At 36.7% G+C, this 26,984-nt stretch overlaps 4 protein-coding genes across 6 annotated transcripts; 3 read left to right on the forward strand and 1 right to left on the reverse strand.

The window, feature by feature from the left end:
* Positions 1-939: 939 nt before the first annotated feature.
* LOC105559510 (importin subunit alpha-7) lies at positions 940-6,250 on the forward strand. Its single transcript, XM_012007857.1, has 8 exons — positions 940-1,056; positions 2,742-2,951; positions 3,052-3,249; positions 3,330-3,550; positions 4,049-4,312; positions 4,380-4,584; positions 4,675-4,978; positions 5,074-6,250. The coding sequence occupies exons 2-8, from the start codon at positions 2,742-2,744 to the stop codon at positions 5,268-5,270; spliced, it is 1,599 nt and encodes a 532-aa protein (XP_011863247.1). The 5' UTR covers positions 940-1,056; the 3' UTR covers positions 5,271-6,250.
* Positions 6,251-7,708: 1,458 nt separating this feature from the next.
* LOC105559512 lies at positions 7,709-11,291 on the reverse strand. Its single transcript, XM_012007861.1, has 3 exons — positions 11,090-11,291; positions 9,038-9,844; positions 7,709-8,959 (listed from the first exon to the last, which is right to left on the reverse strand). Exons 1-3 carry the CDS (start codon positions 11,129-11,131, stop codon positions 8,681-8,683), a joined length of 1,128 nt encoding a protein of 375 aa, XP_011863251.1. The 5' UTR covers positions 11,132-11,291; the 3' UTR covers positions 7,709-8,680.
* On the forward strand, positions 10,846-16,484 carry LOC105559511 (palmitoyltransferase ZDHHC6). Of its 3 annotated transcripts, none has more exons than XM_012007860.1 (7): positions 10,846-10,889; positions 13,693-13,874; positions 14,268-14,352; positions 14,656-14,930; positions 15,001-15,213; positions 15,368-15,555; positions 15,645-16,484. In XM_012007860.1, exons 2-7 carry the CDS (start codon positions 13,716-13,718, stop codon positions 15,745-15,747), a joined length of 1,023 nt encoding a protein of 340 aa, XP_011863250.1. In that variant the 5' UTR covers positions 10,846-10,889; positions 13,693-13,715; the 3' UTR covers positions 15,748-16,484. The 3 variants fall into 3 exon arrangements, with proteins under 3 accessions (XP_011863250.1, XP_011863248.1, XP_011863249.1); XM_012007858.1 differs by lacking the exon at positions 10,846-10,889 and adding an exon at positions 11,543-11,670; XM_012007859.1 differs by lacking the exon at positions 10,846-10,889 and adding an exon at positions 11,694-11,938.
* Positions 16,485-18,834: 2,350 nt separating this feature from the next.
* LOC105559513 (putative defense protein 3) lies at positions 18,835-26,792 on the forward strand. The gene is made up of 4 exons (XM_012007863.1): positions 18,835-19,106; positions 20,753-20,981; positions 24,412-24,619; positions 26,506-26,792. Exons 2-4 carry the CDS (start codon positions 20,765-20,767, stop codon positions 26,567-26,569), a joined length of 489 nt encoding a protein of 162 aa, XP_011863253.1. The 5' UTR covers positions 18,835-19,106; positions 20,753-20,764; the 3' UTR covers positions 26,570-26,792.
* The last annotated feature ends 192 nt before the right edge of the window (positions 26,793-26,984 follow it).

The following is a 26,984-nucleotide window of genomic DNA, read 5'->3' on the forward strand; positions in this document are numbered from 1 at the left end:
ATCTGTGTGAGAATCTGAGAAAATATATCAGATTCGGTTGCAATCCTGCATGTTACTAGACCGGTTGGGTTAACCGGAGCTTGGTGAAAGTTGCCCTGAGATTAGTAAACGCGTATCAAATAGTGTATTTCAACCGATCAGCCAGTGGCTAAATCCATTTACTAGTTATTTATTGAAATGCGTATCAAACAACGATGTTAAGCCCGCTGCAGACGATGCTATTTTTCCTGCTGGAATGCTTGCGATTTACTAAATTACTAGGAATCCTGAGTGCTGAATGGTGCAACGATAGTAATTTATTAGATTGCAAGCAATCCAGCAGGAAAAATAGCATCGTTTGCAGCGGGCTTAAACTAGGCCAATGGCCGCGTTCAGCAGACACAACTGTTGAGTGAGCGCTCAATGATTTCTTAACGTGATTGGCTGGATCTAAAAGTATTAACCAATCATACTGATTGTGAGCGCTCACCTTAGAACATATAGACATGGAAGAGGAATGCCTATTGTTCTCGAGAGAAAAATATGTCCGGAGGAAGTGAGAAAGAAAATCGTAGTGCCTCTCTCTCGTGAGTTACTGCTCGAAAGTGCGCATGCGCACACAAGCATCGGTGTGTGTGTGTGAGTTGGCGCGCATGCGCACTTTCGAGCAGTAACTCACGAGAGAGAGCTACGATTTTCTTTCTCGCTTCCTCCACTACGATTTTCTTTCTCGCTTCCTCCGGACACATTTCAAGTCCCTATTCCTCTTCCATGTCTATATGTTCTAAGGCGCTCACTCAACAGTTGTGTCTGCTGAACGCGGCCAATGACGTTGATCGTGTGGATCGTGCGCTTTACGTTAGTTCCACTCGTGCTCACCAGTCGCGCTGGGAAGAATCTTTGCATCGCCAATGCCAACCTTAGGATCTCCCATCTATATCATCGTTAGCATAGTTCACGGCGAAGAGAGAAAGAGCTCTTGCGGCGGCGCCTGCCTTGGCTTTGCGTTGTACTTGCATCATATTTTACGCCTGACTCCTGATCCGGGGATTCGAATTCGCTCTCGCACGTACAGCCGTAAGTACCAAGTGCACTATCGAGCCGACGGCCGAGTCCCGATATGCGGGACCGAGTTCGTCAATGGACGCGCCGCGCAGCGCGCGTGACGTGCCGTGAGGGATCGAGAGGATTCCAGGCCAATGTCAGTCCGCGTTGGCCGTGCAAGCGTGCCAAGATGTCCAAGCGGATGATCGCGCGCCGCGACCATCGGCGGCGACGGATCGCGCGCTGTTTCACGGCCGGACACAGCTATGGTGCGCGATCATCCGCGCGCGGGACGATACCTCCGGGCTGAATCCCCGCCCCGTCGATCCTGCCCGTCGATTAACTCCTAACCCTCACGCGGAATCCATTGTCAGATGACCATCGCGGCGACCGACAAGTCGATGATGGCATCGCTACTCGCTCTCTGCCCGCGCTCCGTTTTTCCTATCTTTCCTAGCTTTCCTGCCAGAGCGAAACGTCCTTTCCTGCTGAAGCGAAATGGGTTCCCGCTTGAAATATCGTCATTTTCACTGCTCCTTTGTACGCTCGTTCGCATTCGTGTAACCAGTGACTAATACGTCAGGCAATTTGTGTATGTGTGTGTGTGTGTGTGTACGTATACACACTTATATGCGTTCGCGCGCGCGCGCATATTTGGAGATATTTTTAAACGAGAAAGAGATCGAAGTTGTCTTGTCTTTTTACTTAAATAATTGTTGAGTATTGTTTACGTGTACAATATAAATAATTGTTGCAAGGCAAAATTGTTGTGAGAGAATAAATGCACATTTTTTTTACAAAGATAATAAAGCGGTGTGAAAAAAATTCATTTAATTTTTTATAATATTCTCAGGTAAAGAAAAAAGTTGGTGTTGAGGAGTGAAGACTGCCATAATTTTCTTTTTGAGAGAGAGAGAGTTAAAATTAATATATATATGTGTGTATGGCGTACAGTCGTTTTTTTTTAAAGATAATCTTCACAATACTTTGTATGTATTTCTATAGACATACTTGGTCTAACATTGTAATATTGTAACTCTAACTTTCAGAATATTTGTATAATTACCTTCCTGGAAAAAAGTTTCATTTATTATAATAAAGAAAGTGAAATATTAAATAAAAAATTTAAGACAGCATGTAAAGATTCGAGTTAAGATTTTTTTTAGACATATCGATGATAAAATGTTAGGCAATAACTTGAAAATTGCAGTTGCAACATGCATCGTTCTGCTATAGTCAATATATGTAATCTGTAATAATAAGTAAACATTTTTAATATTACATTTATCGTACTACAAATTTTTCAAAAGCGTGTTGATAGGCTGCTGAATGGAAAATTTCTAGATACTCGAGAATTTTACTATCTTGCAGCCAAAATACACTTAGAAAATGTGTCGTATTACAAATGTAGTACCAGCCTTACAATGCTTCTCTGGTAAATATGTAACCTTTCCAACTTTTGAAAATTTTCAACTTTGATGCACAAGTGTGTAAAAATATTTGTATTTGTCTAACAACGAAACTGATCGTTTCGACGTAATAAATTATGAATGTGTAAAACTGATGGTTGATTATAATGACATCGTTTTAAATCCATGAATTATAACACGAGTTTTCCTTGCGTTATGTTCATAAGTTTAATAAAGCTTAAACTGTTATTAAATTAAAATTTAATAATGTAAGTAACAATTGTAACAATGTATAATTTGTATTTTTAGATGTCAACTGGACCTACACATAAACATCGTTATAAAAATGTAGGATTAGATTCACAAGAACTGCGGAGACGCAGAGAGGAAGAGGGAGTCCAATTAAGAAAACAGAAACGTGAGCAGCAATTATCAAAACGTCGCAATGTTCCCAACATTGTTGCGGATGAAGATAATGTTACAGCCACCGACGAATATTCACTTCCTACAGCACAATCGGTAATACAGTTATTGCATTGATTGTTATATATTTTTTACCGCTTTTACAATTTGTTTCGTGATAATTTTCTTCTTTTACATAAACAAATTCACGTTTCAGCAATCTCCTGGTATTATAACTACCGAGATGGTAGATGCATTATATAGTCCTGACATACAAGATCAATTGGCAGCAACACAGAAATTTAGAAAATTATTATCAAGAGAGCCAAATCCTCCTATAGATGAAGTGATACAAACAGGAATCGTACCACAGTTTGTTGAGTTTCTTAAAAATAACACAAATTGTACTCTGCAGGTACATGAAAATAAGTATAAACATTGAGGATCTTGTCTTTTGTACCAATGACGCACATAAGTAATAATATTAATTTTTAGTTTGAAGCAGCATGGGCTTTGACAAATATAGCCAGTGGCACATCTCAGCAAACGCGTATTGTGATAGACGCAGGAGCTGTTCCTACTTTCATATCTTTGCTTGGTTCTGAATATGAAGATGTGCAGGAACAAGCTGTCTGGGCATTGGGTAATATTGCAGGAGATAGTCCGGAATGCAGAGATCATGTCTTAGCCAACGGTATCCTCACGCCACTTCTACAGTATGTTTCTTTATATTTATGTAGTTTTCATGTAAATTGTTATCTGCAGTTGAACGTAGATGGTGCGATATGTCAAAAAATACAATTTTCTCCATTGAACAGTTTCTTCACGCCATAAAATTAGTCTTAGAATCCACTAGTTTCCGTTTTGGCGGAAAATATTATGAACAAGTTTTTGGTAGCCCAATGGGATCATCACTGTCTCCAATATTAGTTTTTTCGCTTGAAAAGAACCAAAACTCATGGTCGAAACGTAGCGAGTTTGGAACATTAAAATAGCCAGACACGGTCAAAAAACTTCAAGTTATAAATTGTTACCGTTATTAAGAAAAATTAAACAAATCTTTATATACGCATCGCGCAACAGTATTATTTTAACTAATATTGTAATTTCAAAGAGCCTGCTTCCATTGTTGCTCGTTGATTTTAATATCGAGAACTAGTTAATTGATCATTTATTTTAATATCGCATTATATATATATATATATTTTTTTTAGACTACTGTCAAAGGCAACACGACTTTCTATGACTCGCAACGCGGTATGGGCATTATCAAATCTCTGTCGAGGAAAGAATCCCGCTCCGGCTTTTGCAAAGGTTGCACCATGTTTACCAGTGTTAGCACATCTTCTCAATCATACTGATTGTGATGTACTCGCCGATGCTTGTTGGGCTCTTTCGTACTTGAGCGACGGGCCAAATGACAAGATACAAGCTGTTATTGATGCTGGTGTTTGCAGACGTCTCGTAGAACTTCTCATGTATGTTAAAATGCATAAGATTGATTTTATGTATGTGTGGATTATAATCATTAATGAAAATGTTTAGGCATGAACAAAGTAACGTGGTAAGCGCGGCTCTTCGCGCTGTAGGAAATATAGTTACTGGAGATGATGTGCAAACGCAAGTTGTATTAAATTGCTCGGCATTACCATGTCTACTACATCTTGTGAGTTCGCCACGGGAAAGTGTTCGTAAAGAGGCTTGTTGGACAGTCTCTAATATCACTGCCGGTAATCCCCAACAAATACAAGTATGTCTCAATCTTTTCAGCATATAATAGACTAACTTTATATTAGAGCTACAACTTATATGTAACGTCTTTTTCTATACTATTTTGTAGGCGGTGATTGATGCTAATATCTTTCCGGTTTTAATCGAGACTTTGAGTAAAGCTGAATTTAAAACACGCAAAGAAGCTGCATGGGCAATTACAAATGCCACTAGTGGCGGAACAGCCGACCAAATTCGATACCTCGCAATGCAAGGATGTATTCCGCCGCTCTGCGACTTGCTTACTGTTATGGATGTTAAGATCGTCCAAGTTGCTTTGAACGGAATAGAAAATATTTTACGTTTGGGAGAACAAGATGCAACTATGCATAACGGTCTTAATCCTTACGCAGTTCTTATCGAAGAATGTTATGGTAAAAATATCTGCTTAATACAAGTTTTATACGAAATATATGTTGATTAATGAAGATTAGCACGGTAGTAATCAATTTCTCTTGTAACGTTTCAGGCCTAGACAAAATAGAATTCTTGCAATCTCATCAAAATATGGATATCTATCAGAAGGCCTTCGATATTATTGAACGATTCTTTGGGTCTGAGGAAGAGGATACCAGACTTGTACCTTCAATCGATTCGCAAGGACAAGAATACCAATTCACTGCACCTGATTCTTCCCAATTACCAGTGCAAGGCTTTGAATTCTAATCAACTATCTTTCTTAACATAGCTGTTTCGTTAAAGATTAACGTTATCCGTTCAACAGAAATTTATTCTGAAAATCGGTACATCAATCGTAAACATGATTTTACATATCCATTCTTGTGAGCAGAGTTCATTTATGTCAAAACTAGTACTAGACAGTGATTGAAAATGATCTGTTCTTTGTCGAATTAAAAACAGTAAAAAATCTTCATGCACCTTTACTTAGTTTCTTTTTCATTGGAGATAAACCATAACTTACTATACGTTATGATCTGAAATAATTATCTTTTCGAACCTATGTCAAATTGCAACAATGTCTGCGTTAGAGCCTTGAAACAATTTGTGTAGGAACACTTACAGACTCATACCTGCATGTATTTAGTATGAGACGTTCAGTTTTTAAAACATAATCGTCTTAGTGCTTAAGTAGAAGTGGAGACAAGGATCAGAACAATTTGTCGAGGCAGACTCATACCTCGTCTGACATGTGACTGACGCAGAATTACGAAAAAAAAATTACTTGCATTACCGTGCAAGACACTAACTGAATGACTGAAGTACGCGACTACGTAGCCAACACGGACAACTTTACGCAACGCGGTACTCATCTCCTTACTATACTAGATAGAAACATGACCAATTAAACTTTTTTACTGTAAATACGTATCTCGTAATTTTAAAGGCTATTCTATACAGAGTGCCCTTAAGAAGCGAAGCAATAGTCCTATCTGGCCGTCAACGCAACATTGCAATGTTATAAGAATTGGTTGAAGTATTTATTGTAATTTTGTGATAAGCATGATTTGTACTGAAACACGTACAAAACACGTCTTGGTTTTCTTATGTTAAATAATCGTGCGAAATGCTGACTCCAGTTATTACATCTATATTTCTGTTAATCCAGCATCACGCGATCCATTACTATTTGTTCTTAATTATAAACATTTGCAGCTGTATTAAATAAATAATTTTTATCTTACGTTTCATAATTCAATTCTTAAACTGTCGCAGACGCGATACTTTTCAACCCTTCATTTGCATGTGATGAAAATGAATAGTAACGAAATTGTACAGCACATAATTAGATTTTGGACATTCTGTATGAAAAGTCTATGACTGTATATATGAAATGTATTTATTATTTAGGTTTGACGATACCATACTATATTATACACAAACCTTATATATATATACTATCTACTTTTAGTTACCGATTTGAATTATTATGACGGAGAACGACTGTACTACAGCTCACTAGTTGGAACTTTGCTAACATGTCACTTTAGCAAAGTGTGCAGCTATGGGTACTTGTTGCCAATTTATAAAATGCTTACCAAAATAGTAATACGTAAATATAGAAAAGGGGAGTTGCGCTATGTTGAGCATGTTGTTTCTACATAAAATTTGGGATAAGTTGTATATAATGGATGAATCCATTGTATACATTACATGAAACATACAGGGATTGATCTATAAACCAGTGTTTTTCAATCAATATAACCAACGATCTTTTATATGTATTACACATTTTTTAACGCAAAGTAATCTATATAATCATAATTATTCTATCCAAATAAATTTTAACTATTTTTATATTAATAGTAAGGCAAATATTGTTATTCATTTACGCAGTTAAGTTTTTATAAATATGTATGTGCGTGGGGGGAGTAGGAGGGTCCTTGCAGGGCCCCTTAAAGCACTCAGACCTGGATCCACTGTGCCACCTCCACTTGTTGACGAAGGGGCTGCCTACTCTCTACTCCCATAAATATGTATCTACTTATAAATTTATTACAAACTTTTTCGTCTTGTGGTATTCTATTGCTCAAAAAGATTGAAGAACACCGGTCTAAACGATCATAATTATATTTTTCCTCCAAGGATCTGTAACAAGACGTTGAAAAATTTATTAAAGTAGAAATAAAGTATAAATGGCTATTGTGTATTATAGCTTCACAGTTATCTTGAATTTTTTGTACGTATTTCATGAATTTGGTATCTGTAAGACATATATATTAAGAATGCATATCAAAAAACCAATAGTTTTCTATCTAAATTGCATAAAGCTGATGCAAATGATGAAGTCTATTTTACATGTACATTTGGTATACATACCTTGGTATTCTCAGCAAAATGATTAGAGTTAATGGACAACTGAATGAATATTTGTTTAATGTTTATAGTTTATTACACAATTCTTACTAATAAATTTGTTATCTTCGTATATTTATAAAGAATATGTATTAACAATATTTTACAATTTCATTATAGATATCGCGAATTGATGAACTAACTAAAATTATAATGCAAAAGGTCTTGTAAATTGGCAATGAGCGGGATACGATACTCGACATTACTCCAATCGTTGTATGGACTGCCGACTGACACAATATCGAATATTACACACACACACACACACATACACACATACACAAAAGTAATCCTGATTACTGTATTTTATTTTGAAGCTAAATAAACATGTCATTCGGAAATATGCGTGAAATCGCTATGTACAACAGTGTCGTTATATTTTTCGAAAATAGAAATATGAAATTGTGATTAGAAAAAAACTCGCTAAAAATAAAATTTATTTCGTGTAACATTGGCATAACAAAATAAAGTTAAATTAACAGATCTATAGATCTTATATTCCCTTAATTTACTACCACAGAGACGAACAACTTTATCACAACTGTCATAACTGTTAATATACATGATACTGTTGCAGATGCAAAAAAAAATTAAGATTTCTAAAGTGTCACTATAATCACTTTGTATAATAATACTGAAGAACAAAAAAGATTGATTTTTGTACAAAATAAATTACCATGTCAGTAAAAAAATATATGCTAGAGAAGCTTATTTATTTATTATGTGCAATGCGAAAAAGATCGTAGAAGATACTTCTAACATTCTAATTTCTCAGTTCTGACAGTTTTCATCCGCATATGGGCTTTCTACAATGTCCGTGACTTGTAGCTTATTGTAAAGTATAAATTTTATTACACAGATAACGGAAAATTCTAATAGGCGAGATAAGAAAATTAACTATTTGCGAAAACTGTTGCAAAACAATATATCTCGACAAGTTGTTTTTTAATTGGAACTTATAAAGGTACAAATCTACCAAAAATATTAAGGCCAAATTTTACAAGCATGAATCGTATATCTGAAACCAACACAAATTTGATTCACAACGTTTCGCATCATTTGATCTTCTTTAACAACAGTTTCGTAAATCAGTGGAAGAGTTGGATGATAAACGAGTACGATCTTGATGAATTTGTCTTTTTAAATTTACGAGTTTTGTACAAAGGAGCTTACTTTAATTAAACAATTTTGTTATTTACACAACTATCAATGCGCTATTACAACTGTATACGCTATTACACTTATGTACTTGCAAGTTAAATTTAACAGTATCTTAATTGTGGCTCAGGTTGCACCCATATAATTGCTCCGTCTGTAATGCGCGTTACAAGTGCCATTAAAACTTCGCAATCGATGCTCTTTGACAGTTTACCATAAAGCTGCTTTTCCACAAAGTGTAGCTTTTTCTGCGACGGTTGATAATCGTTAGTTTGCATAGTAAGAATATAAATGGCTTCTGCTACCAAAGGGTTCACTCTATCGCATAAATTATGTAATCCCTTGATTGCTTCCGCATTAATGTTCAATATATCGCGGATCAGCTGCAACAAATTTATTTGATTACGCAAGTTAACGCTTAGCAAGATTTGCATCTGGGACAGGTAAACTTGCATACTCACCACAACTTTCTTCTTCTCCGGAGGATGCTTGTTTAATGTAGTAATGATCTCGCCAGCATCGTTTCCAAAATCTTCCGGATTAAATACCAGGTAACTGTCTGCGTGCAAAATGGTGCTGCTCGCATTTGCCAATTCAGTGGCTAGACAATTCATCGCGGTACTTTCCTTCGCAAATAACAGAATGATCGAAGGTGCCTTGGGATTTCTCGACATCACCTCGTTTATCGCGGACGAAATATCATTCCAGATATCCAATTCTTGACTATGAAACGTTGCCTTGATGCTATTCATCGATTCGGATAGCAGCGAGGTAGATTTGCTCACGGACTGCGTATGCACTTGATTCTTACTTAGAGTACTTGATGCTAGGACAGCTAACACGACGACGATCATTACCCAAAATATATGTATACAGCTTGTACTCTGTCCAGTCTCTCCGGTGTCTCTGTCCGGTGAGTATTCTTTTCGTTCCGCAGTATTCTTTCTGTTTTGTTTTCTGTCTTTCTTTCGCTCTAGCGTTGAAGCCTCCGAATAATCATTTCTTTCTGGAGAAACAGTTCTGGAACGCTCTAAATGAAGATACGGTACTTCATCATCTTCCTCACTAAAACTGTCTGTCATCAATGAGTCATAGCTTTCTAGATTATTTCTAGACGATTCATCACTTTTCGACAGATTCGACGTATTTCGTCGTCCAGCTCTTTTCCCTTCTGCATATGAACCATGAAAATTATCGTTCAAGCTTCCCTCCGTATTCTCTGGTCTCAGAGACCTTCGCATATGTGGTGTCACTGGCGACCTGCGAATCTGCAAAATAGCAATGTATTATAATCGTCTTCAAAAACGATGGAAGATCAGTGCAAATTAAAATTGAGGATATGTTCGTGCTTTTTACATTCTTCTAATTAACAACGATATTGTAATTTAGTCTTGACACCCCTGATGGAAAAATTTTGCTGAAAATGTAATGAAATTGATGAAAAGTGAAATGAAAGTCATTGGAAACTTGTTGAAACCATTTCAAAATAAATCATAAGTTTCGTTATGAAATTCAATGAAATACTGTGAAATTAGATGAAAGTTAATTAATATTACTAAAAATTAGTGAAAAAAAATTTGAAATGTATATTATGAAATTTGCAGAATTTCACTGAAAATAAATTTTTTAATGAAAAATTGCTGAAATGATAATGAAATTGGGTCAATTGCAAGAGATTTTCAACCAAATTTCAGCAAATTTCATTACGTTTTCAGCAAAATTTTTCCATCAGGGACGTCTGAGGGGAAGTCCCCTATTATGAGATAGCTGAGTTTCTGCTAAATTAACAGACATCATCTGTTGCTTCCATCGTGAATTTATTGCCCTTGCAGTGAAATCTGTTTAGTGGAAAATTGATCTTTAGATAGTATAATCGTTGCGAAAAAAGATTTGTGATTGAATTTGATGCATAGCACAAGCCCGTCTAGATTGTGTAAATCAATATGGCGACTCAATGCTCGATGTTCATTGGCTTAAAAGGTTTTCGTGCTGTGCACATGCAGCGATGCAATTTTGTGTGCGATGGCCCTTAGGGTCTATCCAGACAAACTTGCACAGCGCATAAACGTATGCACGAGGAATCTGATTGACCGTAAATGCACGCACAAGGAAACAGACCAATCAATTTTTTTTATGCATGTGCTTACGTCCCTGTGCTTTGTTTGGATAGATCAGATCTAAAGAAGCAAGTTATGTCCTTGATTTCCATGGATGCGTTACTACGCGTTAGTCGATTTTCCACCAATCAAACGTGTGCCGGGCTCGACTGAAGTTAGCCGAGTTCAACGGGACGCGATAACGCGGAGACCCAGGGTAATACGCAATTGGAAAAATCTATTTTCGACAGGCTTGACAATCGCGTAACCTAACCTAACCTAACCTACGTAAAGTAAGAGAAAGATTCTGTATCGACCTCGCTTCGGCGGGACCGAGGCGAGGGATCGATGATTTTTAAAATTCAAAAGTCGGCGACGCCGACGGAAGCGATAGCACCCGCGGAAACGTAAAAGTACCTCGTGGCGCTTAGCGACTGGTGAGCTCGTTTCTCGGTGCATCTCGGCGACATAACCTCGTCGCGGCGATCACTGCAACCGGTTATATCTCGCGGCGCGAACTTCGCCGCGAGTAGATGCGTCGCGCCCCGCCACCGCCGGCGTCGCCACCAGCGCCAATTTAAAGGCGCCCGTTCTTCTCGGCCGAACTTCTCCCGCACCGTTTTATCCTTCCTCCTTCTTTCCCCACGGTGGAGCGAGAAGGAGGAAGGATTAAAGGGTGCAGGAGGTTCAGCTGAGACGAGTCGACTTGTTGCCAGGACTGCGCGCGATTCGAGTTCACCGCTGACTTCAGGGCGGTCTCCGCGCCGCTCGATGACGCGAATGCGTGACAGCGACGCGAGACGAGACGCACGTTTCGCGGGGATCCGTTTCGTCGCTGCCGCCACGAGACTCGCCGCTCGCCGGTGTCGCCGATCCTGCGGGTGGGGGGGTCGTCGATGGGCGTCCGGACCGGGCGCACTCGGGACCGCTGTGAGGCGGCAACATGTGCGTCGGCCCGCTGAAGAAGATATGTCATTGGGGACCGCTCTTCGCGCTCGGTACGTCGCAGGTGTCCCGTCGGAGTGAGAAAACGGCACGACGGACATGCCTCGTCGACGTGGACGATCCGTCGGCTGCGTCCGCGAGCGATTGTTAACTTGGGCCCAGTTTCACGTTGTTTAAGCTTGGCTTAAATTCGTTCGTTGTCTCTTTCCAACTGTTACTCGTAGAAAGAGACAAGCGTGAATTAAACCAAGATTACAAGTTAAACGACGTTTCGTGAAACCGGGTCTTAATCGGAGATGATTGACTTGATTGTTAACCGAAGTACTGCGCCCGGCGGTAATATTCTGCTGGAATTATGAGATTGATGCAAATCGAGGCGAAAATTGGGAAATTACTGAACATGGGTATCTCTAAAGGGGTCTTGATTGGAGGAGTATGAAATTCAATGTACATGTATACCGTGAAATGTGAGGAAAATTGGAGGGTTGATTGTTGAAAGGTGATACAAAAATTATGAAATATTAGACGGATTTACTTTTTAATGAAACATTGTTGAAATATCGAAATAATAAAACGGAAAGAGGGAGAGAGATTTTTAAGCACACCCCAACAATCATTAGATTTTCAGTAAAATATTTCCACCGGGGACTGTTTTGTAATGTAGCTGGAATTATTAATCTTTCATCCTTTGATGTGCGAAGAGACACCAACGAAATTGAATGGAGGAGAAGTTTAGAAAGAAATGGAGGAATTGAGACGGGAAACTCATAGTCAACCCAACTGGCTAGTTATTTAATTGGTTTATTACACAACGTTTCGACCCTATTCTTTTGGGTCCTTTTCGAGTGATACTAAGTCATCGTCGTCTAATAAGACAGAGTCGAGTTATAAAATATATGTATACATCAGATCAGAACATCAGATGGAGGAAGCATAGACGAGTACTTAACTACTCAGTATGACGTTTGAAGAAAAAGAGAAATTCGCACCAAGGTTTTTAATAAATAAACAGCCAAGACAATTCAGGAAAGCATTGAGGGATTGCAAGTGAGATAGTAAAGAGGAGGGCAATCAATGGCAAGGGTCTTGCTGGATTTAAATGTGATGCGTTGCAGCGAGCGGTCATTTCTTTCACCAGTAGATTATTGTCTGCCAAATTCTGGCTGTACATTTCATCGTCCCCCACATCTAATATTTCTCTCCGTGTACCGAGCGACGAAGATAAATAATTCTAAACAATAAAATTCATAAGGCTCTGACGCGAAATTGCAATTCGAAAGATAAAGGATATAACAGCCAAGACAGGATGTTAGTGTCCAAATGACTTAAATGTTTTTATTTATCGCGAAAACTACCTCAGCCAGGGTTTGAACCTGGACCTCCCTACTCGCTAGGCGGGCGTCTCACCAATTCGACCACCGAGGCATGTAACATTTGTCGCAATAAATAGTCTAACGTTATTTTCACTGATGTCGCCTATCGTGACTGAAATCGAAGTAGAATCACGCACCGACTAATTCGTCAGTCTTGCAAACACTTGCCAGTCTTAGAAGTAATTCTATTAACGAAATAGGATAACTGAACAACGTATGAAAAAAATGCCAATGTGGGTCACAAGGCAAGATGTAGGTATAGCGCAGAACAAATGTGAAAAGAAGCTGTGTGTAAATTCACATTTTAAAGTATAAAAATTACAAGTTGGGCTATCTACATCTTGCCTTGTGACCCACATTGGCGTTTTCTCATATGTTGTTTAGTTTTAGTTAGGGTCTTACTTTAAGAAATAGGATAAGTTAATTGCAGTTTAAAATTATCCCAAAGTAATGGCGGATGTAAGTTTCCATTGTCAGTAATAGCAATTGAAATTGCAGAGTGCGCTTTGTAATGTAATGTAATATAATCTTTTGTTGCATTTATATTGATTTTTCATATAATTTTTTGTACATTTGACAAATGTTCGATTATGCTCCTCTTTACTTGGTGCCGTCGATAGTAATTCAATCGTCAGATTCCCGGCACGAAATTCTGACGAAATTCTTTGCTCACCGCTTTTGCCACGTTAATTTGTGTTGCAGCGACGATAAAGATAATCACATGGATGACGATACACTGCAGCAGACAGTGGTGGCCGCCGCAAGACAGTGTCCCAGCGGCTGCCAGTTTCTTGCTGTTCTTCACTCTCAGCGGATTGACTCTGTTTCATTTCATCAGCGCGATTTTTGAGGGACCCGGGTACCTTGTGTTAAAATGGATGCCGGTAATATACCTATTGCATATTTACCGTGAAACCTGTTTCTGTTTAAAGTAAATCCTTTCCTTTGCAAACGACTAAGAGTCCACATTTTACTTTCTCCTCCCGTTTTCTTTCTCTCATTGTCTCATATTTACCATTTAATTGACAACAGGAACGAAAACTGAAAACGATATGATCTCAATTTGAGATTAGAAGATTCGATTGTATCAAGTTCATTTTAGATTAGATTACCATCTGGGGGGGGGGGGGCCCAAAAAGTTATATATATAATATATTGTTAAGTTGCTTTGTTGTATTTTAATTGTAGTACTTAATGATAAGTTCATGATATAAAGTAAAGCAAGTAAATTGTCATGTTGCTATTAATATGTTTGTATTAATATGATTCGTTTTCAGGATAAAGTTACAGATATACAATATCTGCAATACTGTATCGTCTGCCAAGGTTACAAGGCACCAAGATCACATCACTGTAGAAAATGTAAGAGACTTAATATAGCACAAGTATAGCGTAATAACAAGTAATAATAACGAATATATTGTTATTATTGAAGATATTATTTAATACGTTTTTAAAGAATTTGTAAGTTTTCTAACACAATACAAAATTTATAGACTCTGCTACCTTTGCTTATCAATGTGTTCTATTATTGATAGAAAATATAATCTTCTATAACTTAGCATATGTAATGCTAAAAGAGAATCATTATATCATTTTCAAGCTCGCTGTATCAATTCTATTTTAATTCCTCCTATAATTCTTTTTTCTTTATTTGCTTTTTAGGTGGTCGTTGCGTGATGAAAATGGACCATCATTGTCCATGGATAAATACATGCGTTGGACATTGCAATCAAGGGCATTTCACAGCATTTTTGGCAAGCGCAGTCGGCGGTTGTTGCGTCTCTTCCGTTATATTAATTTCCTGGGTTGCGACCGTATTATCGCTGAAGCCCTTGCCGTTTCCGCCTCCAGCGGTCTATACATTAATATTAGTGGTATTTAGTATTGGCTTATCAATCGGCGTTGTACTTGCTGTAGGAATGTTGCTATATTTCCAGGTAAATATTCTCAATTCAATTTTGTACATTTCATTGATACATCAATTTAACAATTCTTTGAATTGCATAGCTGTTAGCCATCGTGAGAAATCGAACGGAAATAGAAGATTGGATTCTGGAGAAGTCCCGATATCGGCGAGATGACACAGATGCCAAATATGTACATCCGTATTCAAAGGGATGGCGTTTTAATGTTAACCAAGTTCTCACATGGAGCTGCACTCCTGTCGGCGATGGCATTACGTGGCCCATTATTGATGGCTGTGATCAATATACATTGACGGTAATTTTGTTTAAGTAATAAGAATTTACAATAATTATATACTGACTCAATTGAAGAGGATATCTTATGTAAAAATTACTATAATTATTGCTTGCACATTATGCAATATTCTTAATTCTTCGAGACTGAACCGATGCTAATAATTATTTTGCAGAGAGAGCAGCTTGCACAAAAATTAGACAAACGGAAAAGAGCACGCAGATATAGGATCATAAAGGCTACAACAGGATCCAAGTTTCCAATTGGACACGGCTGTGGCGTATTTTTTCATCCTCTTTGTACCGACGAACCTCGCATTAAGTTAGATGTAGATGATATCGTGGTTGTAACACGTTGGAAGAAGTATGCATTGTATATTTCTCATTAAATTTTGAAAATTCACTTTTTCAGATAATTGCTATTCGACGGAAAACTCACTAATTTTTTTGCAGATATTGGCTATTTGGAGAAAAAGAACAGAAGGAAGGAGAAGATGCAAAATCGAAACGTGTAAGAGGATGGTTGCCGCGGCCGTGTGCGGTGGAAGTAATATAAAGACTCCGTATGGCTTAAATAATTTGTCTGAGAATGTATTAATTTTTGAAAATTTTTATAACAACATTCGTGAAGTTGCGAGAAACTATTTATAATTTTTTATTTTTTATATAACACGTAAAAACTGTGAAGAATGAGTGTCATTTGTAATCGAGAAAGATTATATATTTCATGCCTATTTGTGTTCAAATCAATACATTTTTCTTGCATTGACCTCAAACCGCAAATTAAGACGTATTTCCTACGTTATACCTTTCTGTATAAGTAATTAAAGTGTATATAAATTTTTACTCGTTGAGATACTTCAGTAAATTCTTGGTTATATATAACAGTTTTGTTTTACATGTAATGTATAACGAATATACATGTAATTATACACATAACAATATACATATAATTGTGTGTATTAAATTTTATATACATATATATAAAATTTAATAATTGTATACATATACATAAAGCTTAATCATTACATATAGCTTTAAGAAGAAGCAAGTATTAAATGTATTATACAACAACTGTAAATATCAACTATTTAACAGCAACGAATCTTGCTTTACGAAAAATAGTATTCTCCGATGAAAAATATTTTTAACCATTAACACAAGTTCCGTTTGCCGACGTTTTACGAGAAGGTGCGTTTTACAAGAACTTGTACATATGTATAGACAGTAGGAAAAGTATTTGTAATGCGAATCAATACGCAAATAAATTGTTTGGTTTCGCGACGTCGATTACGAGGCAATCTGAAAGAAGTATTTCTAGCGCGTGTACACAACCGACGGCCTGAAAAGGCCGTGGAAAATCAATAGCACAGTGTGAAAAGTCACATTGACTGAGTGAACTCGCTATGCATGTATCAGAGCACGTGTGCATGAGTGCATAATGCGCGCACGCTTTTGCATTATGCGCGCTCGTTCGAAGAGTTTAACACGCAATACAATTGCTTCGCAAGACTGCACCGACCGTCTTGTATTATATTACTCATCCCTATCGAACGCGCGAAAGTTGTCTGTACAATAATCGGCGGACGAGCGTGTCGCACACAGGGGAAAGTATTGCATAAGGGTCAATGTTACAATTCTGATGGGATGCATGCCGCGAATTTACACGCGTAGTACAGCGTTACGCGTAACATTTAATAATCGACAGTGAAAGGACTGTATTAGCGACTCGTGAAATACGTAATCACATGCGGTATGCAGCAACTCGATTTTGCGAGGTTGCGAGTCTGACAAATCGGTAAAGGTTCAAGAGATGCTACTATATAGTTTAATGCAAATTGAATATCACGCGATAGGAGAGCTGCCGTTGCTTTATATCGAAATATTACCCCGAGTTTCGTTTGAACTTTCTTTCATAATTTTATTTGTTTTACCTAATTGATATGAATATGGAGACCTTTCATCTCCATTCACTCGAGATCTTGGAGTTTAATATTCATGTATTCTCTTGCGAAACACACGTACCTGAAAAATGTGTCCGACAGAACGAGATATTTCCGTGACCCAGTGAGAACATTAACGTTTCGCGCGAATCAACGTCGAATCGACGTCAATGGGGTCGAAAGTCCCGACCGTTAGTTTTCGAAAATAATTCCCAAATACAAATTTGGGAAACTTTATCTTTCGAATTAAATTCTGTATTAAATAAGCTAACTTTGCAGTTCTCTCCGATAAGATTCCTAGTAGCACACAGTGCATTGGTCAATATTGTCCAACGTAAAGTCAATATTGACCACGAAATGTAAATATTGCACGATAATAATTATATAATATTAGATTTATATTGGAAGTGCTTAGGCCAATATTTAACAATGTAATAACAATATTGGACTAATATCGATGCAATATTAGATATCAATATTGCTAAATAGACATAGGTATATTGGCTAAATAAGAAAAGGGCCAATATTGGGAATAATAGATTTACATTATTTCGCAATATTGCGCCAATATGTTGCGCTACTAGGGATGTTAAAAGTATTCAGAACGTTGTGTACATAGTAATTTAATACAAAAAATTAAGTTCCGAAACTTAATTATCTTCGAAAACATAGCAGTTGGGACGCGTTTTCTCGATCCCATTGACGTCGATTCAACGTTAGTGCTCTCACTGGGGAATACAGCACGAAGTAGCAATAGCTCTAACAACGAGCAAATAATAGCTATTCCGCGCGACAACAGTGATAATAAAGATTAAGGCTGTTCGATAAAAGGCAATGCAAATAACGTGGTGCACACAGGTGTCCAAGAGTGCACTGCTTTCAACAATCGCATTTTTTAATTTCGATTTTCGCTTTGTATCGTTTAGCTTATCCGCAGACAAACAGTGCCGCGTGATGAATTGCAGCAAAATTATGATACCCCAATCTCATGGGAGAGGACAGTGTTCTGCAAATTTAAATAAAACTTACGTACCTATTTACACGTTACACATTTTCTTGAACGAACAGCTTTATAAAAACATGTTAAACAATAAAATTCACAAGGCTCTAACGTGAAATCGCAATTCGAAGGAATAAAGGATATAAGAGCCGAGACAGGATGTTAGTGTCTGAATAATTTTAATTTGTGAGTTTATTGCGAAATATTTACCTCAGCCAGGGTTTGAACCTGGACCTCCCTCTTGCTTAGGCAGGCGAGACGCTTCGAGAAACATTTTATTTTCATTTAGCGTTGAAATGATTTTCTAGATCTTGCATTTACTCCTTTTAAAAGAGAATATAATGATCGCTTTAAAATCACGCGCTTATCTAACATCCAAAAATAAAAAAAGCCGATGAATTGCAGGAAGTAGGTATAGACAATGTTAATGTATGCCTGAACCGCACTTTTTTATTTATCTCATTGAATATTATCGACGTAAAGGTATTCAAGTTTCATGATGGCAAGAAGATAAATAATTCTAATATAGAATTACGTGGCTGCGATAAACAACGACACGATTTCCACAACAGGAGATCTCAGCTTTTTACGTGCTGAGAATAATGACGGTGTTACATCACGTGTCGTTATCTGATACGTAAAAGGAAGTAACACTATTTATATAGCTATTTACGGCAACGCGTAATGTAATTAATTCTGTTACGCGTTAAACACACTCGTAGATAATTCTCCTAAACGGACGAGGAGTGGAACCGGTTACAGGATCGGCAGAGGGAACGAGTGAAAGTGAAGGATCAATTTAGTAAAGGCGAGTGTTGCGGCTTTGTGATCCTATGGTGGGATCACCACCAAGGTTTGGCTCGCCTGCAATTGGCAGGGTACTATCAGTTTCTTGCGTGCAGATCTATCACGAGCACGAAATATCTTTTTATCCTCGCGCGATTGTCGTGTAAACAGCTCTTACTGTTTCGAGTAAGTCTCTGCAGTTTCCTTGCCGGAATATTCTTCTCCATTCTCAGATGTTATGTCAAATTTATTTTAATTTTCTCTCATTACGAATTTATCTGTGTCCTCAAATTAGTTTTGTGCATTAGAACTTTATTTATATAAAATCGGATACGTACAGCAAATGTATTTGTGAATCAATCAACGGCTAATCCTGCGCGTTGATATTTTTGACGAATTTAAATTTTGTGGAAGATGCCAACTCGATATTATTTATTAATATTTCTGTATATGAGCTACCTGATTTTATTTGTTTGTTTGTTTGTTAGTCACTCCTGGTGGTGTTAAATTGCGGATAACGCGAAAGGCATAAGCGCGGATAAATGATATGAGTATATTTGCAAGTAAAAAACGTGTCGCGCATAAACGCCTTTATCGACGCTTTACAATCCAGATGTATATTTGATATTTTTGTTTTCATTGCAAGAAAGTAACTGAAAAATAACGATTCGTTACTTTTTGAGTAACTGTAACGCGTTACTTTTCAGAATTGATAACTTGTAACTGTGACTAGTTACATTTTTAGCGAAAACACCGTAACTGTAACTAGATACTTTTATAAAGTAACTTTCCCAACCCTGATAGAATCTCTTGTAGTGATTGCGATGCCACATGTCGATCGATCTTGTTCGCAAGGTCGTATGTCGATTTTACGCAATTTCCAGTTTTTCTGTTTAAACGCTGTTCTGATTCTTTCTGATTCTAAATGAGCGTTTAAGCAAAAACCTCGAAAATTGTGATACGACCTTGCGAAAGAGATCAGTCGATATGTGGGCCAAGCTGGCAGATTCCTAAAGACCAGAATTGGTGAACATCGAAATGATATTAACATATAAATTCTACACAACACACTCAGTCATCACTGAGCATCGGCTTTTAGGCCATGATCTCGATTGGATTAATGTTGATATCTTGGATGAAGAAGTTCTTTTATACAAACGACTAATTTCTGAAATGCTTTTATTAAACGCCAAAAACACAGTATTAATTTACACACAGACACAGATCTGTTAAATAACTTGTACAGTACAATTTTTTATTTCTTTACAATTTTATACTTTAAGCCTTTGGTTTGTTTTTTTTATTCCGATACGTTTCTTTTGGCAACGTTTTTTATTTTGTAAGTTTCTGTCTCATGCCTCCTCCCACTCTTTTCTTTACACTTTACACTAATTTTAATTTCTCGGACGATTTTAAATTTACCACGTAGTTATTCTGTTACTGTTGTGTCTGCATCCTGTCTTTCCTTCTTTCTATCGTCGTGATAGCATTCGTGACACCAATTAATTTTTCGAGAGACAGTTAAACGGTTTAAAATCACACTTTATTTCAGTATTTTGTTATTTATAAGTGTTGATCTGGTACATTTTTAAACGATTTTATTCTTTTATTCTGACGATTCATTATATCTCGCACCTTACTGGTTTTTTTTGTAGTACTGAAGAAGGTCCGAAGTGGACCGAAACGTCTCGAATACTTGTTTTGATAAGTGTTTTATTAATAAAAAGGGGTAACATTTCCATAGGCCTCTTCCTTCTGGCGCTTTGGCTCACATTGGCCCCTTCCTTCAATTTGTTAAAATTTTGTTGCATTTATCTCTCGCGGAAACAAAGGTGGCGATCAAGATGCATCTCGCCGGACACATTACGGTTTTATCCGCACTCCTCCTCTTCTCGTCGATTTCCGTTCTCGGGTTTCCGGATGGCGCGCCGGTGGACGTGTGCGTGAAGCCACGGCCTAATCAACCCTATCACGGCGAGGCGCGGTCACAGCCCTTAAACACGAACCCCTACAAGATACTGGCTTCGTCGTCGCAGTATGAACCAGGCTCGCAGGTCACAGGTGGGTCAAACACGGCGCTTATATCGTACTACTAAGCACCATCTGGTATTCTGGGTTAATTTCTTATTACGCAAAATAAATGAAATTTTCATTAGCGGGTTCCGCAGCCGCACTTCCGAGCGAGAGATAGCGATGTAATAGACTAGATTAATAAAACTTTAGAAGTATATAAGTCTTTCTTTATACACGGTATACAAAGGACTAATATCGTTTGGGGTGAAGCTGACAAGATAATAGCAGAACAATGTATAAATGTATATTCGTGTATACCTGGGCGAGAATCGAGAAGCTGTTGAAACTAAATAGCTGTTATTTTATGAGTGAAAGGAACGAGATAAATTAAGCACTATTCTGTAAAAAAAGATTTATTATTTTCACCTAGCATATGGTACCAAAAAAATATGCATTTATAAATTTGTGAAAATAAATGGAAAAGAGCCGAAAAATCGATTGGCTGCGTAACTCACTGTTATTATACATCCCGCGCAACAAAACGAGTCGCATTTAATTTTTGGTTGAAATATCTATGATGATGAATAAAAAATGTTTGTTTTTAACACAATGTATTTTACTAATGTATTGTAGTGCCAGTGTCGGCGAAAATTGGACAACTTAATGAAGTGAAAATACGTAACGAGAGAAAAAACACAATTACCGTTAAAAAATTAATACAAGCTTTTTACGTCTGAAAAATATATCGTTAAATAGTTTTTTTTATATAAAACTAATGCTTATAATTATTAGATACTAGAGTTAACTAGAGAAATAAAAGTATATAAAACGAGTCAATACTCGGTTGAACCTTAACGATGCCTTGACATCGGTTTATCGATATTATTTGTACTTTTTATTATTTTGCGTATAATAAAGATTAAATACAATACACTAGCAAGACACGTTGCGTTTATTATCTCTGATTCGTAGGTAGATATTTCAACAAAAATTAGGTGCTTTTTTTGTTGCAGGGGGTGTATATATCAGGAAGATCTCAAAACGGAACACCATTTCTGTGCGAGAAATTTACTTCAGATTCTTTTTACTTACACTTATTAATTTATTTTTATTCTTAATAATGTTAAATCATGCTTTAATGATCTTATTTCAGCCTATTTTTAGTCTTTAACAGTTTTCAGAAAGCAGTTGTTTTTCAATTATATACGCAAGCTCGGATGGTTATTGTTCCGAAAAGGTATCTCTTGGAGTAATCAACTAAATTATCAACTCTTTCCTATACATTTATCTTTTAAGTTTATATACATATATGTTTCTTTAATGACTGATTGCTTTTAAGTGTAATGTTTAATTAATGTCTCTCTGCTCACTATAAGACAACAACAGTTTAATTTTAGCAACCTTTTGATATTATTTTATACACTAAAAAGAAAAAGGGAAGAAAGAAATGCTGCCAATATCTTGCGACAATTCACAGCGTATAATTTTAAGATATAATAAATTAAAATACTTAGTTTTGTAAAAGAGAATTACAAGACAATTGTAATACAAAGTCGATTTCTTTTCTCTTTTTCTCTTTCTATTGCCATCTCTCGCTTAGAGTTCAGTATAGAGCTCGATGTAAATTGCTTTTATATATAAATAATATACACAATCTAGTTCGCCTCATTTTTATGAAGGAAGCATGCATTTTATTCGAAACGAGATAATTGGATCCATCAAAATCGCAATCACGAAACACGTTAAATGTCCGTATGTAGCGGTGCATTCCATTAGCTTCGCTGAGCACATCTGCGCTCGTGGGACAATGGCGAATTAGGCCGACAAGAGGGATAAATGCGCCCGCTCGTTTTCGAGCGTACGAGCAGTTCGCATACGTGGGTCACGCGTGATTGAACGTAGATGTCATTCATCCGCGAAGGAAGGTTGAAACGAAAGTCTAAGAACGGCGTGGTTGCGCAATGTGACTAAAAACACGTGTTGCTGATTAAAATGCAATTCTGTTTAGAAAACTGCAATGAGTCTTGTCCATTGCAATATTGTAACAAGTTTTACAGGACAATTTCTTTACACTCTACACGTTTCGTTGTTTATAAGTGAAAGATATATTTTTATTCTATTATAAAGATATAACAGCGGATAAAAAATAATAAAACTAATATGCAGGATAAATTAACTGCTAGGATTAGGGAGTTGCCGAAGTTATAAGATTCATATTTATCAATTTGAGACGAATTTGGGGTGAACTTGATCCTTTTCGACATAGATTGTGTTACATATTTAACCGATGTAGTTTACACAATTTTTTATTCTATTGTAATTGTTACTGTATATTAACTTAATAATATGATAAACGTGTCACGGAGAGAATTTTTTCTTAAAATTTACCCTGAAAATTATGTAATCGTGGAACAATATGGCATTTTGAAGGACTTTTACTAGTAAAATGTACGGCAAAATTTCAAAAAATTCTTATAAAGCTCTTCAAAATGCCATGTTGTCTCACAATTACATGATTTTCAGGGTATATTTTAAGAGAAAATTCTCTCCGCGTACATTCTAACCCAGTGAGAAATGATTCGTCGATCGACGTCGTTTCGACATCGACACCGTCGAATTGACGTCGATTCGACATCATTTCGACGTCGATCGACGAATCATTTCTCACTGGGAAATGTCTAATTCTCACTCGTTATTCTCGTATTATTGCCATCCATTTATCTTTCCGAAATTAGAGCAACTTAATAATTTTTTTATAATGTTTCATTACGCTATCTCCCATGAAAAAATATACCTTCTTTACTTATATTCATCATATATTTTAAACGGCAAAAAACGATTTAATTTCATATATGCAGGCATATATTCCATATATATTCTAATATATCTATTTTACATATTAGATTATGTATTAAAAATATATTTTGCATATTTTATGTAAATATATAGTATTTTCTTATATTTCTTCTACATCATAGGCGGCAAAAATGATTTAATTAGTTATATATTAACGTATAAGTATTGATATACTATAATATATAATATATTTTGGGGTATATACTTTTTCATGGGGGATCTCAATACTGCAGGATGACATAGCGTAAAAGTTGAAATGTTTTTAAGCTACGGATTTTAGTTTCCTTTCGGGAGGGATTTATCTGTCTTCTTCGTAGATTGTATCCAGTTTATTCGTGCTAACACTCGTTCCGAATCCCCAGACAGATATAAATTGCGATTACTGTTGCAAGCGTTATGTCCGACTGCCTACTATTTCTTTTATACGAAATCACTTTGCCGATATCGCGACGGATTCGCGCGCGATTGCCCCGAGCACGTAAAACTCACATGTGCCACGGCAACGCGCGCTATATCATCTCAAACACTGATATACACCGGCGATAAGGCGGCAGAGTGAATTTTATTCCGAGCGAAAGAGAGGTGTCCATCCCCATTGGAACTCGGCTCGTCTATTTTTCAGTCACCATCGGGGGTGCCCCGTTTAAGGGATTCTTGCTGCAGGCACGTGACGCCAGCACCAACGAATGGATCGGAAGCTGGTCTCGTACGTCGAACACGAAGGTGCATTCCGAGTGCAGTGCCGTGACACACGCGGATCCACACGATAAGGAGCAGGCCACCTTCATCTGGAACGCGCCGCAGAACGCACGCGGCAGCGTTTACTTCACGTGAGTGCCGCGTTCTCCAACACGGCGGAAATCCCATGGGAAATATCCGTTCGTGTATTAACGATGGAGCGTAGGAAGGACGATGTTGGGACTTGTCGCAAATTGCGGCAGTTGAAACCTGCATTGTCCGTATAATTATCAAAGATTCCTGGCGAGATGTACAACTTCGATGAGATATATGATATTATGCTGTAAACGCATATGCATTTATGGCTGGAATGGTTGCATAAGAATTACGCAATAAAAATTCCCACGATTTATACGTTGATTTCACGACAATTGTGAGTTGTTGGCGGTGTACATTTTATGCAACACAGTCCAAATTCCAAGCTACATAATTACAGTTAAATAATTATTCTCGATGAAAGAACATCTTGATTTTGTCACTTTTGTCGACAAGTTTTTAGGAAGAAATACAATTTTTTTTCTATTATGAGGTAAATTTTAAAATATCGTAAAAATTGTTTACCTTATTTTTTACACTTGCATACACAATTCTCTATATATGAATACAAATGGTTTCAAAGCATCTTCGGAAGTCAACACGTTCTAAACCGGTTAATTCTTTTTTCTAAAAATAGTCCACAAATATTAAATATATCGACGCTTGATTATTATATGAGGATATTAAAAGATTCTTCTTCACGAGAATGTGTACTTTACAATGCATCCGGATGACGCACACTTAATAACTGTAATTTAACCAATTTATCATAATTTAATAAAACGATGCAGTCGTTAATTGCGAGTTGAGGTTTGACAAAAAATTGTTTATATAAAATTTTTTAATAAATTAATCTTGTAGAAAAATGAATAGTATTCACACGTACTTAGTTCTCTGAATGAGTACAAAGAATCTTAAAGTATCTTCTTGAAACTTGAGACATCCGATGATGTTAATTGCCTTTGGATCGTTAACGAGGACATTTAGTCTTTTTTTCTTCAGCATTCGCGCAAACGTACATTTCATGGTGCGGCTGAATCAAATTTAATAACCGTAAAATGAGGTATACCCAATGCACGCGCAATAATTCGCGGCGGTTCGCGATGGCGCAGCGGGACTAATTGTACGACGTTGGCCATTGGAAATAATTGCTTTTGCTATTCGGCCATTCGTAATTCCACGCATACGTGAGACATTAATACCCGTTGGATTTCCCAGCACGGTTTTACATTGGAAAGTTGGACTACCGTTCGGTCTCTCGCCTGGGATACTTTGTTCGTCAAGAATAACATGTTTAACGTATAAACTGTTTATTATTCTAAATTAATTGCCTCGACATTCAGCTACATTATACAGACGAAACATTCCTATGTAAATATTACATCGTCATCGAAACGAAAGGTGAACCGGAAATTCTTAAATGAATTTTAAGCAATTATTTTTCTGAACAAGGAAGGGAACACCGAAAATTAAGAATTGAAAAATACATGATTTCTGAATTATAAGATTAAATGAAAGAAAAAAGTTTTTATGAATCTGAAAATACAATATATTGCAAAACAAAAGCTTGAAATCACTTATTTATTTTGGTAGAGCAATGCAACGATGTAAAGTACTTTAAGAAAAAGAAAACCAATCGTAAATCTATCGTTTATACAACTAAAAGAGATTAAGTATCTTACGATAGTTTATTTATTTATTACATACGTGCAACTAAACCTGTCAAAATATATGACACCTTTTAAAACGTGCATAAATAACATTTGACTCAGCTGTTTCAATACGCTATGTTTGACATTAAAAATGATTTATGAATTGTATAATAGAAAAAAAAATGAGATATGTGATTTATCAAATATGATTTATGCACTTGTGTATTAAATACACATATTTAAAAATATGTTAACCATTTATTACAATAATATATGTCGTGCTGTTTCAGCGGAACTGTACTAAAGGACTATTCAACATTCTGGTCCGAACTGGTGTCCCAGACTGCAAAATAAGAATTCGTCAGCATACTGCCTGCATCTTTACTCGTCGACGAAGTGCTTTCGCCAAAGGCTAGATTCCATCTTTATACACAAATTTTTAAATTTATTCGTTATATAGTTTGATATGTGACATGTTGCGCAATATTTGATATAAATCTTATATTTTTGTACCATCGTAAGAATACCGAGCATTTTATAATAATAAAGAATTATGTGTTGTTCGTTCTATATGTAAGTATATTCATTAATTGCATTTGCATTAATTCTTGTCTAAAGCGAGCAAATTATTAAGGTATAGACACCGTAACATTTCATCAGCTGCTTCCCTCGAATAGCTGGTTTATTTGTTTTTCAATGAAATAATGCAGAGGAATTGCAAATGGAAGAGATTCTTGACCTATCAGACGCGTTTGCGTAATAATCGGTC

This window comes from Vollenhovia emeryi, unplaced genomic scaffold, assembly GCF_000949405.1.
Source record: "Vollenhovia emeryi isolate VEMERY1.0 unplaced genomic scaffold, V.emery_V1.0 DF939266.1, whole genome shotgun sequence".
Classification (NCBI taxonomy): Eukaryota; Metazoa; Arthropoda; class Insecta; order Hymenoptera; family Formicidae; genus Vollenhovia; species Vollenhovia emeryi.

Coding starts and splice junctions, on each gene's coding strand:
- LOC105559512 (XM_012007861.1), bottom strand. CDS start 11,131: ATGCACCGAGAAACGAGCTCACCAGTCGCTAAGCGCCACGAG. Junction 9,845..11,089: donor CAGTCGCTAAGCGCCACGAG/GTACTTTTACGT, acceptor GCTATTTTGCAG/ATTCGCAGGTCGCCAGTGAC. Junction 8,960..9,037: donor CGGAGAAGAAGAAAGTTGTG/GTGAGTATGCAA, acceptor AATTTGTTGCAG/CTGATCCGCGATATATTGAA.
- LOC105559511 (XM_012007858.1), top strand. CDS start 11,616: ATGTGCGTCGGCCCGCTGAAGAAGATATGTCATTGGGGACCGCTCTTC. Junction 15,214..15,367: donor GTGATCAATATACATTGACG/GTAATTTTGTTT, acceptor ATTATTTTGCAG/AGAGAGCAGCTTGCACAAAA. Junction 15,556..15,644: donor GTTGTAACACGTTGGAAGAA/GTATGCATTGTA, acceptor ATTTTTTTGCAG/ATATTGGCTATTTGGAGAAA.
- LOC105559513 (XM_012007863.1), top strand. CDS start 20,765: ATGCATCTCGCCGGACACATTACGGTTTTATCCGCACTCCTCCTCTTC. Junction 20,982..24,411: donor ACCAGGCTCGCAGGTCACAG/GTGGGTCAAACA, acceptor TCTATTTTTCAG/TCACCATCGGGGGTGCCCCG. Junction 24,620..26,505: donor CGCGGCAGCGTTTACTTCAC/GTGAGTGCCGCG, acceptor GTGCTGTTTCAG/CGGAACTGTACTAAAGGACT.
- LOC105559510 (XM_012007857.1), top strand. CDS start 2,742: ATGTCAACTGGACCTACACATAAACATCGTTATAAAAATGTAGGATTA. Junction 2,952..3,051: donor CACTTCCTACAGCACAATCG/GTAATACAGTTA, acceptor TTCACGTTTCAG/CAATCTCCTGGTATTATAAC. Junction 4,585..4,674: donor GTAATCCCCAACAAATACAA/GTATGTCTCAAT, acceptor ACTATTTTGTAG/GCGGTGATTGATGCTAATAT.